This window comes from Sciurus carolinensis, chromosome 9 (assembly GCF_902686445.1).
Source record: "Sciurus carolinensis chromosome 9, mSciCar1.2, whole genome shotgun sequence".
Taxonomy (NCBI): domain Eukaryota; kingdom Metazoa; phylum Chordata; class Mammalia; order Rodentia; family Sciuridae; genus Sciurus; species Sciurus carolinensis.
In genome coordinates, this window is record NC_062221.1 from 138,353,984 (window position 1) to 138,370,742 (window position 16,759).

Below are 16,759 nucleotides of genomic sequence, written 5' to 3' on the forward strand. Positions count from 1 at the left end.
CTCTCCCCCTGGTCTCACATGTTCCTGCTCCCAAATGCTTCCCAGGCACAGAGGCACAGCCCAGGCAGGGCTTTGGATGGACTTCCAGACCCAAACCCGATGTGGAAGCAGGTAGGATTGTTGGGCCTGCAGCAACACCCGCAGAGAGAAGGCTGAAGACCAACGATCGTGCAAACAGGATATTGGCCTGTGTTAGAAAGATCAGAAGGGCTTGAGGTTTTCTTCGCAGCCTCAGCTCCCCCCCCCCCACACTTTATCTGCTCACTGCAACGTGCAGGCGCCTCTCGCACCACAGGCAGGAAGAGATGGCAGCGGGAGAGACTCAGCTCTATGCCAAGGTCTCCAACAAGCTCAAGGGCCACAGCACCCCCTCGCTCCTGGACCCCCTCCTGGCCATGGGCGTCCCAGCACACACCGCGTGAGTATCGTGGCCACTGAACCCTGGAGCCTGACTCCGGTCTGGGCCGACCCTCCTGCAGCCCCTGACTCGGCTCTGGAGGGGCCTGTGGCACTGGCTTCCTGCTGCAGTGGCTGCCCTGCAGTGCAGGTGGTGTCTCAGAAGAAGGCTGCTCTCTGCTTTCTCTCCACGAGATGATCTTGACCTTGAGAGACCAGCTCTGCCGGCTGGGTCCTGGGGGACCCTGAAGTGTGTGTGCACATTAGAAGCCGTGCGTTGCTGTGGCTGCCTCCATTTCTGGGGCCTCTGTGAGCCTCTAATGCCAGGACCTGCTAGGAGAACAATCAGAGCGTTTCCAAACTGCTCAGGGAACCATCCGTCCCAGGGAACGTCTCCTGACGGTCAATAATGAAACAGAAAGGCAAAGAAACCACAGAAACGGCATCTGCACTGCCCTGTTATCCAGGGACGGGGTCCGCAGGTGGAAATGGGAACCCTGAAATCACCCGACTCAGGAGAGAAGCGAGGTTGACATTGGTTGTAGCTTTCGTAACTCACCCAGTCTCTGCTCTGGTCCTTCCCAGAGTCTTACTCACAGGGAGGACTTTATCAGAAATATTCTTTAAGAAACCTGGAGCCTGGGGAGGGGACAAACTCTCCTTCCATGGCCTAGCCGCGCCCGACGCCCTGGGGTAATATCTTTGAAGTGAGACCCCTTTCTCCTCCCCCATCACCATGACGCCTGTGGCGGACCAGGGGTCTGTGACGGGGTCGAGCAGGAGGCAGCTGCACCACCACCATCCGGTAGCCAGAGACAGCACCTGCTGCCCAGAGCTGACTGTCAGCGGCAACCAGGACCTGACAGCAGAGGGGCAGCGGAGGCAAGGCAGCCCCAGTGCCCTGGCGCCCGGCTGTGTTCACTGCCCGGCGGGGACTTGCTAGCAGCACCCCTTCCCATTTCAACGATAAACGTGTCTGAGCTGGAGAGACATGTCCTAAATTCCTCTCTTAAGCCAGCGCATCCCAGAGTAAGGCTCGGAGCCTCAGCCCCCGTCAAAGGCTCTCCAGGTGGCCATGTCCCCTGGTGTGCCCCACAATAGTAGTAGCCCCGGTGACACTGACCAGGGTCCTCGGGGAGCCAGCTGCACCCGGCCTGCATGCCTCAGTCACTGCAGTAGCATGGCCGCTAGGTTCTGTCTGGTCCAGTTCAGCTAAATCAACTGGGCATGTCTACATCCTGGGTCACCACGCTGAATAAGGCACCGAGGGCGGGGGCGCTGTGACCAGCTCTGTACTGCACAAAGGTGGAGGGGCAGTTGGGCAGGAGGTGAACTGAGCCTTGAGCCTCAGGGATGTCGGGTGGGCATCTGTCAGGGGAGCTCGTGTCCAGGCCGAGGCCCCATGCCAGCCACTCCAGCATCCAAGGGGTGCTTTGGTGCAGGAGGGGCAGAGGGCAAGTCCCAAGGACTTGGGCCTGTAGCCCAGGCCTGGAGATGAGGAGCCATGGAAGGAGAGTAGTGGGGACATCTGAGTGGGTTGGACTGTCAAAAGTCACGTGGCAGCCAGGTAGAGGTGAGCCCTGGGCCTCAGGGGCACAGGCGCAGGGCTGCTGGGGCTACCGCACCTGCTTCTCTGACCCTTCTCCAAAGTGGACGATGCGGCTCTGAGTGACCCTGTGTTTACTTCTCCACAGGCTGAAAGCACTGGCGGCCACTGGGAGAAGGACAGTAGAGGAGGCCACCGAGTGGTGAGTGGGGCTGGGGCTAAAGAGGGTTCGGATCAAAACGGCCTGCAGTGGGGCCCGCTGAGCGGGATGGGGCAGCGGTGGAAAGTGCTGAATGGCCCGTAGGCAGTGGCGAAGAGCCTCCTTTAAAATGCAGAGAGAAAGAACTTCAAGCAAAGATTGCTCCACCTAAAAACGTGAAGGCATGCTGGGCATGGCGAGCCTGGATTCCATACCCAGCTCAAAAATGACTTTTACCTGATCCAAACTTGACTGTCGCAGAAAAGAAATCATGGGATTTGTGGGGTCAATAGGGAAGAGCCATGTCTGCTAATGTAAAAAGAGGTCCCCACTCTCAGGCTACCTCTGGTGGGGAGAGAATTAACAGGTGGCCGTGAATCCCCCTAAGGCCTGGCACGGCGACCTGTGAGGCGGCAGCCCCGGGCTCCATCAGCTGCTCCGTGCTCCGTGGGGACCCTCTGTGAGCCACCCATGGCCCCAGGCCTGTTTTCTCCTCTGGAAACCTGGCGGGGGCCCCTTGCTCTGGAGCACTACCCAGCCTGAATGGGCCGCGGTGCCCGCATTCTGCCCGAGATGGGAAATCCCTCCTGCTCTGATCTGCAGGAGCCCCAGTGGAAATCGACAATGACAGCCAGGTCCCATCACCGCAGTGCCCGCCCCAGCACAGGACGGAAAGACCGACTGTGGGTCCGGCGTTCTCTGGGGGAGCCCCTTCCTCCTCCAAAACCCCAGACAAAGGCAAAACAGACACCACCTCCACAGGACAGGGAGACACCGAGTCCTCTGGGCTGGTCTAACTGTAAGGTAGGGCCTGAACTGGAGCGGAACACCCAGCCCGCTCCTGGGAGGGTCCTGGTCCACACCTGCCAGTTACAGCCCGGGCAATAAGATGAGGAGCCCCAGGGAGGAAGAGCGGATTCCCTGAACTCAGCCAGGACTGGGCCCAGCCTCTCCCTAGGAATCAGGGGAGCAGAATTAAGATTCCCTGAAAACGAAGGGGCAGAGTTGGTGCCGCTGAGGATGAGGGAAGGGTCTGTGCGGGTTCCTGGCTCGCGGGTGTCTGTCAACACTGGAAACGCGCACAGCCCACCACCAGACTTCACACTAAGCACAGCCCCAGAGCAACACGGGCCTAGCGAGACATGTGCAGAGGACTTTCTAAAGAGAAAACCACTCAGACGTGCATGCTCTGCCCTGAGTCACCAGAGACTCTTCAAAGCTGCGATCGCCAGCGAACGCGTGACAAGCAGCTTCCCATCCACGCTTCCCTGCTTTACCGTTATAAGTCAACACTTCATAGGCGGATTTCGCCTCATACTTTTTGCTTTCTCCCTGGGACAAATTTGCAGAAGTTCTGCTTAAGAGGCAGGGGGTTCGAGGCTCTGGGTGCGGGGAGGCGCGCCTCCCACAGGGGTTGCGCAGATTCGCCCTCGGGTCCTGCTGGGCACTAGGCACAGTGAGCACTGACTTTCGCTCTCTGTTAAGGCAGCCAACAGAGAAAGGGAGTCTCGTGTTGTTTTCATTTCCATTTTTATGAGTCATGACAATGGACTCCTATTTGGGGTTCTACATCATTTTTCTTTGTATTTAAAGTAACTTTCTGAACCAAAAGAAAACATAACAGCCATCTAAACTTGTCCCCTTTTCTTTTTTGAGGGTGTGTGTCTTTGGTTTTTGCATTTCATTTGAAGTTTGTGAGAAAATGAAAATGTCTGTTTTTCCCCCAAATTTTAATACCATGGCGATGTCAGAGTTCAGAGACCATTGAACGGCGGGTTCCAGTCTTCCCGCAGCTTCGTCTTCCCTGGCTGTGGCACCAGCCTGGCCTGGGTCTGGGAGCGGGTGGCACCTGGGTCCCCGTGGGATGGCCCAGGCCGGGTGTGGCTGTGCGCTCCGTGTGGTGCACTGCTGCGCACCTGGCCTCCCCCGGCTGGGCTGCCGACCCTGCTGTTGCCTGTCCTTGCTGGGGACGCATCTGCCACCAGGCCAGATAAAGGTGGCTGTCCTCTGCCACAGGCTGCGCTGTCACAGCAGCGACCCTTCCCTGGACGACCCCATTCCCCAGGAGTACGCCCTCTTCCTCTGTCCCACGGGGGCCCTGCTGGAGAGACTTCTAGAGTTCTGGAGGGAGAGCAAGCGTCAGTGTGCCAAGAACCGAGCTCACGAGGTCTTCCCCCACGTGACGCTCTGCGACTTCTTCACGGTGAGTCGGCTGCAGGGCCCTGAAGGTCCACCGCCACTCCAGGGACGGGCGATGCCCGTTTCAGTGCTCAGCTTCAGGGGACGGTCCTGAAGGCAGTGTCCGCGTGGGCCTTCCGTCCCTCGGGACCCAGTTCATTTATCCCAGCACTTTTGCAAGCCTTCTTCCTCTCCCCGGGCAGAAGGAAGGACTGCCTCATGCTGCCCCGTCTTTCTGCCAGCAAGTCTAGTGGCACCTTCGTGTCCCGTGACAGTGTGGCACTGCACCTTCCCCAGGTTGAGCCCCAGAGAAGGCCGATTCTTCCCTCGGCCTCATGGGTCTCCCCAGGGCCAGCGTGGTACCTAAGTCAGAGTCCGGGCTTCCTGAGTACCTGGCAGACCAGCTGAAGAATGGGGGGTGTTGGCAAGTCACCAGTATCAACCGTTCCCTGACTCACAGCCCCACCCTCTGATTTAGGAAATGATCCGTGTCAGCCTCACAAGGTTCCAGGGAGGTGAGAGGGACCTGGTTGCTAGAGAGAAGGCGGAAAGGACAGGCAGTCACCTCCCCCAGGAAGAGGAGAAGGGCCTCTGGCCTCCTGCAGGGCACCCCTGAAGCAGCACCTCCAAAGCCTCCGCCAGGCCCTCTGGTTTGCCCAGGCCTCTGGGGAGTCTCGGGACACAGAACTAGACCCCAGGGCCAGCCAGCTCCTGCCCCTCAGTGGTCTGAGCAGTGTCCCTACCTGGAGCAGCAGCTATGGGTGATGCCCACAGACCAGATACACAGGGACGGCAGCGGCGGCTCCCGGCGTTTGGAGGGGACCGGGGCCTCGTGCTGGTGGCAGCAGGACTCTAGGGGGATACACAGAGCTGAGGAGGCTTGTCCCTGTCTCTCCCCTAGTGTGAAGACCAGAAGGTGGAGTGCTTGTACGAAGCTCTGAAGAGAGCTGGGGACAGGGTGCTGAGGGCCTTCCCCACTGCCGTCCCTCTCGTTCTCCACTCGTCCATCAGCTACCTCGGCTTCTTCATTAACGACAGCCCTGCAGACACCATCCGGGAATTCGCCATGGCGTTTGCCACTGAAGCATCCGTCTTGGCAGGTAGGCAGCCCTGGCCTTGGGCACCCGGGCCTGGGTGAATGGTCACCCCATCCGTGCTGGCTCTTCAGTCCTTTCCTCCAAAGGACAGCTGGTCCATCCTCCCCTGAGGCAGTGCGTCAGCCACCGTCCTCAGATAGATACAGCCTCGTCCTGCCCCCAGCTGGGCCTCACCAGCCGCATCTTTAAATGGGGAGACTGAGGCCACAAAAGGCAAAGTGTCTGCCTGAAGTCACTGCACTGGGTTGAGCAGTGTCCCCTGGAAAGTCACGTCCACCAGGAACCTCAGAATATGACTGTATTTGGAAATGGGCTCTGTCAAGATGTAATTAGTTAAGAAGCAGTCACACTGGATTAGGGTGGACTCTAAACACAACGACCAGTGTCCTGATAAGAAGAGAAGACAGACGCAAAGAGGAAGCCATGTACCGCAGAGGCAGAGGCCGGAGGAGGCGGGAAGGACCCTCCCTGCGTCCTGCAGAGGGAGAGCAGCCTGGACAACACCTTGCTTTTGAACTTCTGGACTCCAGAACTGCAAGAGAATACGTTTCTATTGTTTAGCTTCCAGGGTGGTGGCAGCTTGTTACAGCAGCTGCAGGAAGCATACGGTGCCGACCAGTCCTAGTGGCCCTGGAAGCTGGACGTGGCTCTGCCTTGCTCCACGTCACCCGGGAACCGCACGGACAGTCCCACTTCCTGGCAGAGCTGGCTTGAGCTTCACGTCTGTCTCCTGACCCGGAGCAGGCCCTCCCTGCCCTCCGCGACCCATGCCCTCAGCCTAAGCCTGAGAGAGCTAGGAGGGGCCTTTCTTGCTGACTAGCGGCCAGTTATGGCTCAGGAGTGTCCCCAGCCCCTCTCAGGGTAGCATGGGAGGCCCACACTGGCCATCCCCAAAACACACCCCCGGGGAAGAGGCCCATTCACAAGCCCAGTGATTCACTCTCCGGTCCCTCTGATGACAGCCAGGCTGGGTCTTTTCCAGGTCATGCTGACTCATGTGGCAAGCCCGCCCACCCCCGCTGCTAAGAACAGGTCAGAAGAGGAATTTCCCACCACCCACACCCGCCTGCTCACCGCTCAGCCCGGCAGCTCGGGCCTGGAGGCCTCTGTGCTGTTGAGGGAGCTCTGTGACAGGGAGCACAGCTGGGGCCAGGCCCAGGACTCCGGGAAGGCTCTGCGTCCTCTTAGGGGAACAATCAATGCTGTTCGGTTCTAAGTGACTTTTGTGGCAGTGGCCGCCATGTCCTCTGAGCCCGCAGGAGACGGAACCCATGGGCTGGTTCCCTAGCACTGCCCCGGGAGTGAGCGCTCCCTCAGACCACTGCTGTGTAAATGGAAACCACGCCTGACCAAGGCCACCCTGCCAAAAGGTGCAGAGGGGCCTCACGTCAGGCCCATCCAGTAGCAAAATCTGCGCTGTCCCCATGGGACATTGACAGCTGCCCCAGAATATAAAATACTTTGTGGCCTAGCTGCCATCAGATCCAGGCTGCTCTGGAAGGAGGACCAGGAGTCCACCAGGGCCTTGAGGGCAGAGGTCACCCAGACAGACCTGGGGCTGGCCCACTCCCAGGGCTTCCTGTGTGACTAACGCAAGGAGAGTGTCAGAGACCTGTGTGTGCTTTACAGTCCTGCTCATCAGCGCTCCTCCTGAGACTCTTCCATGGAAGAAAACACCCTTGAACTGGGGACGTGGCCTCAGATCCACTGAATCAGCTGCACACCAGAGAGCACAGAGCCGGTCCCTTAGCAATGAAATTGTGTGGGCAACCAGCTTGCAAACTGATAGCCCCGAACCCCTTGGCCTCCTCTCTGGGCCTCCTTCTCTCCTTCCTTCTTGACGACCTACAGGTTTCCAACCAGCTTCCCTAAAATATGAACGCAGCTGCCTTGCTGAGGAGGCACCAACACGGAGGTGGAGGGTGGGCAGAGGCGGGAGGTGCCCTGTGTGAAGGCGTGTCCTGGTCTGGGGTGTGTGGCGCTGGCCGCTTGGGTAGCTAACTCCCTGAGCCCCTCTGTTGCCTGGTTTCCCAGACTGCTCCGTGAAGCCTTGCACCAAGCAGCTGCATCTGACCCTGGCCCACAAGTTCTACCCCCACCACCAGAGGACACTGGAGCAGCTGGCCAGAGCCATCCACCCTGGCCACAGCTGCCAATGGACGGCAGCCCTGTACTCCCGGGACATGCGCTTCGTGCACTACCAGGTAAGACAAGCCTGGCCCGGGAGGGTGCAGGCCTGGCCCTCTCCACAGGAGACCAATGAATGCATGACCACCTCCTGGACAGCACATGCATGGGGAGCCCTTCCCTGGAGTGGCAGAGGACTGCTCTTCCTCCTCGAGACCGCTTCCCTTCCTTGCCATTCGGAACCAACCTGTTAGATGGGAGCTACAGATCCACAGAAAATCAAGGCCAAATACATTGCTGCCAGTGTTGGGAAAGGACCGTTATAGAACTGTACGGATGCAGGTTTTGCTCATCGGTTCCTTTCAGGTAGTGACTGGCTGGAGCCTCATTCTGAGGCTTTCTCCTCTGTGGATTGACAGGTTTGGAAAGAAAGCCTGTGTCACTCGTTCCAGAGCTGGGAATGAGCATGACGAGTCACCTTGCTCCCCATCCTAGGAGGAGCTGTGAATGATAGGCAAATGGATGACAAATGGATGATGGATGACAGATAATGGGAGGATGGATGCCCCACAGTCTAGGTATGGATGAACAGATGATGGAAGGAAGGAAGGAAGGAAGGAAGGAAGGAAGGAAGGAAGGAAGGAAGGAAGGAAAGGAAAATTTATTTCTAAATCTACCCAAAGAACCGGGTGCTGCTGTTCTTGCTACTTTCTGTGTTGTACATCACTAGACAGGTGTGATGGTATCCTGGAGACAGAACATGTTAGGGAGCCAGAAAGCAGGACACAGAGCGTGACACTCCTCCTATGCTGCTGCTCCCCAGGGCAAACCCTGCTGAAAGCACAAAACCACTTCCCTCCTTTCTAGACCCTGAAGGCCCTGTTCCAGTACAAGCCTCAGAACGTGGACGAGCTGATGCTCAGTCCCGGCGACTACATCTTCGTGGACCCCACTCAGCAGGAGGAAGCCAGCGAAGGTTGGGCCATTGGGACCTCCCAGAGGACAGGCTGCCGTGGCTTCCTGCCAGAGAACTACACGGAGCGAGCCTACGAGTCTGACACCTGGGTCAAACACAGGTGAGTGCTGCCCCTAGCCAGGGCCCAAACTCTCTCTGACCAGTCACCCCCTGAAACAGAGAGCTCAGCAGCAGTGTGCTTCCAGAACATTCCATCACTGGAAAACACTGCATTCCTGGTGCCGCACAGTTATCCCTGCAGATACACAGCAGCTATCTTAACAGACCCAGTTTCCGCTGATAGCATTCAGGAAATGCGGGTTACTCCATACTACTTTCTCAAGATAATAAGGCCCAAATTATTGCAAAATACTTCTTATGAATGTCAAAAATTACACTCAGAGGTCTTGAGTTCGGGTTTATTTATTCTTTTGCTCAGTATATAAAACCCATAATATCATAAGTGCATAAGTAGTTTTCTATTGCTCTGTAACAAACTGTCACAAATTTAATGGCTAAAACAAAACACTTTTATTTTCTCAGAGTTTTCATGGGTCGGGATCAGAGTGCATTTTAACTGGGTCCTCTGCTCAGTGTGTTGCGTGACTGAAACTTACGTGTGGCCAGGGCCCGGGCCTCATGCCAGGCCCAGGGTGCCCTCCTAAGCCACTGGTTGTTGGCAGAGGTTATTCCAGGAAGCTGGGGGCTGCTGCTGGCTTGGTCCTTGCTACTTAACTGAATGTCTCTTAATTGCAGCACCTTGAGCCCCAGTTGTCAAGGCTAAGGATTTTAGGAACAGCGGGTACTGGCTCCTTGTTTTTCTTGGTTCTTTCTTCAGTTTGTCCCTCTCCCCTCCATTTCACAACAAGCAACAAGAAAAGGCTAGGTGATCACTTTAAGACAGAAGCACCCTGATCTGCGTAACCAACCTCATCCTTCACGAGTTCCAGTCCCCATGGTGATTCCTGTCAACTTCTCCCCCTGTATCATGAGAGCCCTTCCTCAGGTTCCAGCCTTAGAGTCCTTCGTGGGGAACTTTCACATCCTGCTTCTGTGAGTCTCCACTGGAGGGGACACAGCATTCTGTAGCAGGCAGCTCAGGTCCTCCCAGCCTCTACTCCCCAAGTTACCCCCAGAGTCTAGGTGCTTGTTAGAACATCCCCCGACTCCTGATACCAAACTTAGAAAGAGTTTAATTGGAAAAGAGGAGTTTGGTTTTTTATTGTACATATATGTGCTATAAATACACATATGTACATTAGTGTGTAATGCATATGCATATGTGCATATTAATGTGAAATGCGTATTACACATATATGTGTGATAGACACACACACACACACACACACACACCCATAAGAGGTATTCCAAGGAGCTGCCTGATGGGATTGCTGGGCCCAGCAGGCCAGGGCCCGCAGGCAGGGAGAATGACCTCACAGCTGGGGAGGCAAGGCACCCGGGGAGACGGCCACAGCCCCAACCAGGGTGGGCCAGCAGTGGCAACCACAGTTACTCTTTGGAGTCTGTGTTTGAGGAAGGACTGCGCCTTTTAAATACCTTCCAGCTGAATAAGTGGGGCACTTGTGGGATAATCTCCCTCCCCAGCTGAAATCCAGTGGGGCAGGGTGCTCACCACATCTCCCCCAGAAGTTGTGGGCGAGCATTTGACTGGACGGCTGTGTGTGATGCCCAAAGTGACAGCCGCTGCCCAGCTCATGAGAGTGTCCCTGGGGACTGCCGCGGTCAGACGCATGGTAGGAAGGGAATTCTGGGCTTGGCTCAGTGTCGCCATGGGGACACAGGTGGAGCTGTGGCGAGGTGCTGGGCCCGAGGTCATCCTCCGGGCTTTTCCACTCTTCTCCCAGGTGTCAGTGAGGAGAGGGAGGGAGCCCACCGAGGAAGAGGGGAGGTGGAGAAAGGAAGGCAGGCTCCTCTCCTCAAGGCAGGACATGTTGAGTGGAGCTCAGGCAGGTTTCGATGAGACTGACGGAAGAACTGAGAGCGGGTGGGGCAGGAAAGGTAGAGAAAGGCCTTTTGTTGTGGTCAGAGGCTTCCTGGCACCTTCAGAGCTGTGAGGCTGGGGAAGAGCCTAGGAAAGCACCAAGGTGGCCACCCCCTGCCTCCAAGAGTGTGGCCCTGAAGGTTGCACTGCTATTTCACACACTCCCTGATCCTCTCCTGAGACTCCACAGCCTCCCTGCGGTCTCCACACCAATGAAGGAATCTCTAGATGGAGCGCAGGTGCATTCACAGCCTACTGTCTACAGATTTTCAGGTCCATGCTAGACACTTTCCATGGACTGACATCACCCAGCCTCAGTACACCCAGGGAACTTCTGTACCTCTTCCCACGAGGCCCATGCATGAGTCAGAGCTATGGAAACTGCCGTTGTGTGCCATTTTGCTTGAGATGCTGTTGGAAGCTACTTTAAAGAGAACCTATACATAACTACCAGGACTTAGAAGAAACACTGGGACTGGGGATGCATAGCTCCAGGTAGGGTGCTTGCTCTTCTTGTGTGAGCCCTGGCTTTCAGCCCTAGTGGTAGAAAGAACAAACGGTGAGAAGAAGGCAGCCTGAGAGAGCTGGCCTCTGAGTTTTTCAGCCTCCAGGTGGAAGGGACACTCCTTCAACACAATCATCACAGCAAACAGTCACAGACACCTGCAGACCAGTAGGTGCAGAGAAGCATTCTTTGTTGCTGAGGACATGTCCATGGGTCTGGGGGCCACATCAGAACTACAAGATGTTGGTCCATGGGGACTGTGGAGAAAACCCAGTACAACCCCCTGCCCTGCATAACAGCCAAGATGACAGCCCCAGAGGCAGCAGGCCAGGGACACTGCAGAATTAAGGAAGTGCTGGTGTCCATCACCTGGTCCAGTAGGCCATTGATGGAATCATGGGAGCAGAGATGTCGGCTCACCCTCCCAGGCCATCTAGACTCCAGGAGGCTTGCCTGCCCTGATGCCCACGTCCTTCACCCCCTGCCCAGGACGGGAGAGCTCATTGCCACACAGGGACACCAGGCAATCAGCAGCCCATATGTTTCTAGAATGACCCTGCAAAGACTGCAGAAGGTGAGCTTGTGGCTGTCACATTTTCCACATCACAATTGAAACAGCAGGTCACTGATGTGACCATTCCAGCTTTTATGCCTGAGTTTCTCTTAGGAGGAAATGACAACATTGAAAATTGCAATGAAAGAAAAGAGAAGCTAACTCTGGGCTGAGTGCTCTGGGGTGTCCGACAGACCTGTTGTGGAAGCTCCCCACCCCCTCAGGGAGCCCTGAGACACCTGGCAAATGTGACATGTGACATGGGCCCTGGTGTGAGGGAACTAGCTGGCCATGTCTTTCAAGATGGCTGAAAGTCCTTTTTGAACTTGTAGCGTTTTTTTCAGTGAGAACAGGCCTTGGATGTCTGCACATGTCACAGGTGTCTTAAGTAGTGGGAAATCGGTGGCATTGCTGTGTCCAAAGGCTGGCTCCCCTGTGGACAGGTGGATGGCAGTTCAGACGTTTGATAAATACCTCCTACGTGTGTCGCCACCAGGACGCACACGGGGCACGTGCGACACAGGCAGCAAGAACTGCAGATTTCCAGTGCTGAGAAAAGGGCTCCAGAGCCCCTAGGGAGGAGCCCCTGCTGTACAGAGGGCCCGTTCCCAGCCCCAACTTTGTAGCCATGAAGCCCACACTGGGCAACTAATACGTCAGTCACCCAGCACCCACCCACACAGCCACCCCAGCCGTCAATAGGAAACGGGCGGAGCAGGGAGGCTTTGGGATTCCTTGAACTTGGAACCTCAAGGTCACACTCTGATATCCAACCGCTACTTTGGAGAAGCTAAATACAAGGACGTCATGATGGGGAGCACCCCTGCCCACAGCAATCTCCAGCCATCTGGGCAGAAAGATGGGGAGCAGAGGGGCCCGAGCAAGGTTCCAGCTCAGGAGGATGGGTAAGAGCATTTCCAACACCCAAAACAGGCCATTCAAGTGACTTTTCAAAAACCATGGAACGAATTGTTGGCAGGTAGTTCAGACTGAAAAAGGCAGTATGCTGGGGTGAGTGGTGTTCCCCAAATTCTTCTGTTGAAGTCCTGACCCTCAGCACCTCAGAAACAACCTTATTTGGAGACAGGGACTTTCCAGGGGTGATTAAGCTAAAACACAGTTGTTAGTGTGGCCCTGATCCAGCATGACTTTGTCCTTAGAAGAAGAGGAGACCAGGACACAGACACAGAAGGACAGCCCTGTAGGGCCACAGGGGAAGACATCTTCTTCAAGCCCAGGAGAGGCCCAGGAGAAACCAGCCCTGAGATCCCTGATCTTGGACTTGTGGCCTCTAGGGCCATGGGAAATCAATGTCTGTTGCCAAGGCCCATCTGTGTGCTTTGTTACAGCCGCCCCAGGACGCTAATACAGTGGCATCGTGCATGAAATCCTACAGACTGGAGCTATGGAGCATAGACACGACTATTTCTATGTGCAAGTTAACCACTGAGTGAGCCTCTTAAGTTAGAGCGAGGCAGCTGTGTCACAGAGCTGGGCCCTTTCCCCTCCCATCACCAACACCCCAGCACCATCTTGAGTGCGTTTCATCTGAAAGACGGGCAGAGAAGTTCAGTTTTCTCCCTAACTGTAATCAGCACCCCTGTCCTTGGTAGATAACAAGGCTTTGCTGTTGGCGTAGTAAGCCGCAAGGGGGTGCAAGCAGCCCCGCCCTGCCCTCAGGAAGAGCAGCCCTGCCAGCATTTCCTGCACAGCAGTGAGACCCACGCAGCGCCCCCTCTGCTCAGGATGAGCTCTCTGTCCAGGCTCCAAGGCGCAGGCCCACGCTTGGTCTACTTGCAATCAGCTAAAGTCTGCTGCCCTCGTCGGCGGGTGTCTGAGGATGTGAGAGCGTGGGAACGTCCAACAGCGTGGCCTGGCTCCTGTAGGACTCACAGATCCAGACAGGACAAGCCACAGCAGCGTGGGCAGAGAGCACACTTGCAGGCAGACAAGAAATGCATGAACGAAATCAAAACACGCGTGGGCAGGGAGCATTCCGGGGCTTGGTCCTGGGGCACCACCTGAGCTGTGGTTGAGAGGCAGAGCAAATCGTGCCTGCCCACCCCAGCTCTGGACGGGTCTCAGCATGGAAGTTTTATGAGATCGGGGCTGGAGGCTCTTTGAGAGGAAAGCGGGCATTCACCCCTGGGCTGAATGTGTAAAACACAGGCCATCTGCGGGGACAGCTCCTCTCTGTCACTTCCAGGTTTAATGAAATTCAGGGAAAATCGCCCTGGGGTCACTCTTTGGAGCTCCGCTGAATGAATGAAAAGATTCTACTAGGAGAACGAACAGAGGAGTTGAGAGGACTGGAAACCAGCATCCTGGCCAAGAGAAATAAAAACGCAGATGAGCGGGACAGGGGGCGCACTCGAGGACCGGGACGGGGCGCACCCGAGGAGCACCCTGCCTGCTGGGAGCTTCGCGACCCAGGAAGGCCCCAGAAATCGTGCAGCACTGGGTGCTCACGCGCTCACCAGGCCTCCAACCCATCCTCGGCAGTCGAGGACTGAGTGGGGCAGTGCAAGCCCTCGTGTTTCTGATTTCTGGGACGCTCCGAGGCAGCAGAGGAGGTCCTGACAGCCCTGTCGCCGGCCTCCAGCAAGAGTCCACAGCAGTCGGTTGCGATGCCGGAACCTGAGCTCTCTCCTGTCTCCTCGTCTCTGCCCACTCGCTCTGCTCAGTCGCCCTGGCCTCTGCTGTGCCCCCAGCCCTCCGGGAGAGCCGGGTCCCCTGCGGGCTGTCCTCTGCCTGGCCCTGGCCTGCACCTGGGCTTTTCCATGTCACCTGCAGCACCCAGGGGCTCTGCGGGACACAGTGTACCCAGCGGCCGCCCCTCCTGGCCACCCCTGGTTTATTTTAGCCTGTATACTCATCACCTTCTAATCAACCAAAAAAGTGGATCACCACTTTTTTGTTGGCACCAAAAAAGTGGATTTGATCATGGAAGATCAGAATATGGATGGGTAAAGAAAATGGGGTGAGATTCTGTGCTCAGCTGAGCCAGTGAATTATATTTTATCTTCTTTTTCAGGTTGTTGTATATTCATGTTTCTTTTTTTTCTGAAGTGCTGGGGATTGAACCCAGGGCCTTATACTTGCAGGGCAAGCACTCCACCATTTCTGATACCCTGAGGAACAAAACTTCCTGAGTCCTCCCGCGGGAATAGGAAACGGGCGGAGCTGGGGTTGGCCGGAAGTGAGGACGGCCGGAGGAGGTGCAGTGGAGTGAAGCCTTGTCGCGCCCGGGGCAGCCCTGAGGAAAGCACAGAGGTGGACCCAGAGTCCACTGGCTGGAATCTTAGTTTCATTCACGGAGTGGCTTCACAGCAACGTTTAAACTGACATGCGAGCCCAGCACAGTGGCATGTGCCTGTAGTCCCCCACCCAGGAGGCCGAGCAGGAAGGCCTCTTGAGCCTCAGAGTTCAAGACCAGTCAGACCACACGGCAAGACCTCATCTCAGAAATACAACAGCCTCTGACCAATACCTGGGCACTGGGTCCTGGCCAGGCTGACGCACGCCGTGCTCGCAGCAGCAGAGCGCCCACCACTCAGGTCCGACCGTCCTGAGCGCTCGGCACATGCTGCTCCCTTTACCCTCCCTGTCACCTTGTCTGTTGAGGTTGTCACACCCTAGAGTACATCCACGGCTAGCCGTGGCCAGAGGGGGTTTCCATGGCAACGCCCATCTTCTTCCCCGCAGGACGTACACCTTCGGCCTGGCCATGGACGTGAATTCCAGGAAGGACGGGGACTCCAACAGCAGACGAAATGGGGAATTCCATCCTTCTCCAGCGTCGAGGGGTGTCGGCAGCGTGCTAGCTCTGCAGGTAACAGGACCCCCGTAAAGACAAGTAGGCACAGCACTTTCTGCTAACTCACGGTGGACGCAGCTGTTAGGGTTGATGGCTGGTCGGTAGACAGACTTCTCTGCTGCCCCGCAGGGACTGGGAGCGGACCGGCAAGGAGCCCACCCAACAGGGCTGAGCTGCTGGGGCCACACCTGGACTGTCCTCCCTGGGCAAGACAGTGCGACCTCCATGGTTAAGCGGCCTGCCTGTGTGCTCCCGTAGGTGGCATCAGTCATGGCCCCGGGACACCAGGCAGGGAAGAGACAGGGACAGAGCACAACCAGGATCCTGAATTCTTGCTCTGATTTTCTCATTAAAAAGCCAAGTAACCCCAGAGAAGTCTCTAGTCCTGACGCCTCCGCTTACCTTCTTTCCAGGCAAGGCTGGGCGAGATAGGAGCCCATGCTACAGCCTGGGGGCAGAGTCTGAGGGCCAGGGTTTGAGGCACCGTTGGCACCCAGGAGTCAGCTGCTCAGGTGGGCACAGGGTCAGGCAGCCCCTTCCCAAGGGCACCTAAGCCACCCTGCAGTGTGCCACCAGCTCTCCCTCTGGCGGTAGTCTTCCTTACGAGGAACCCGGGGCAGCCTCTGCGGCTGGTCCTTGGGCGGTTACCTCATCAGTGGGACGCTCTCTCTGGCCCCATCCTGTGCCACACACACTATTTAGGATCCCTTGTCCCAGCACCCCCACATTTCACAGATGGCCTTTCTGCCCTCGTTTTACAGATCTAAAAACAGGGGCTTACAGAAGAAAGGCAGCTTGGTGAGGGTCACAAAGTGTTGACCCCACACAGGATGCTGGGAGCCTTCCTGGAAGTGGGGCGTTGAGGGCCCGCCATGGCTGGGCCCCAGGAGCCCTAGCTACCAACCCAACCTCCTTCCCCTAGAACCATTCAGCACCCCAAAGGCGGCCGCTGGGCCAGGGATGCTCGGCCCACACAGGAATTGAGCCCAGGACATGACATTGGGAAGGTGGCACGGATCTGCTTCAGTCAGAGAGAAGGATGGCCCACGCTGGGCGGCCACTGTCCAGAAGCCAGGGACCTGCCAGTCACTAGCAGACAGGAAGAGGGCTCCTGTGCCAGCCTGCCCAGGTGCCAGGAAACGCCAGACACACCACCTCTGTGGGAACAGGGGAGCAGGCACGGACAGCTCCCCGAGAGGACGGCCCTCCCTCAGCAAAGGAGGGGAAGCTGGGACCCAGGGCTCTGCCGGAGCTCAGCCTGGGCCCCAGCTCACCGGTGCTGCAGAGGAAGGAGAGCGCCAGCATCTCCCCACCAGCCGGCCCCTCGCCCCATCGGATGTCACCCTGCAGTAGGGTGAGGGGAGCTGGGCCTCCGGTGGAATGG

At 56.9% G+C, this 16,759-nt stretch overlaps 1 protein-coding gene across 3 annotated transcripts in view; it reads left to right on the forward strand.

Annotated features, from left to right (window-relative positions):
- Positions 1-289: 289 nt before the first annotated feature.
- Ubash3a (ubiquitin associated and SH3 domain containing A) overlaps positions 290-16,759 on the forward strand; it is a 35,273-nt gene continuing 18,803 nt past the window's right edge. For all 3 annotated transcript variants that reach the window (XM_047565383.1, XM_047565385.1, XM_047565384.1), the window contains exons 1-7: positions 290-418; positions 2,091-2,144; positions 4,158-4,344; positions 5,221-5,419; positions 7,451-7,620; positions 8,411-8,619; positions 15,264-15,390. In XM_047565383.1, coding sequence (XP_047421339.1) covers positions 306-418; positions 2,091-2,144; positions 4,158-4,344; positions 5,221-5,419; positions 7,451-7,620; positions 8,411-8,619; positions 15,264-15,390 — 1,059 coding nt within the window. In that variant the 5' untranslated portion in view covers positions 290-305. The remainder of the gene's footprint in view (positions 419-2,090; positions 2,145-4,157; positions 4,345-5,220; positions 5,420-7,450; positions 7,621-8,410; positions 8,620-15,263; positions 15,391-16,759) is intronic.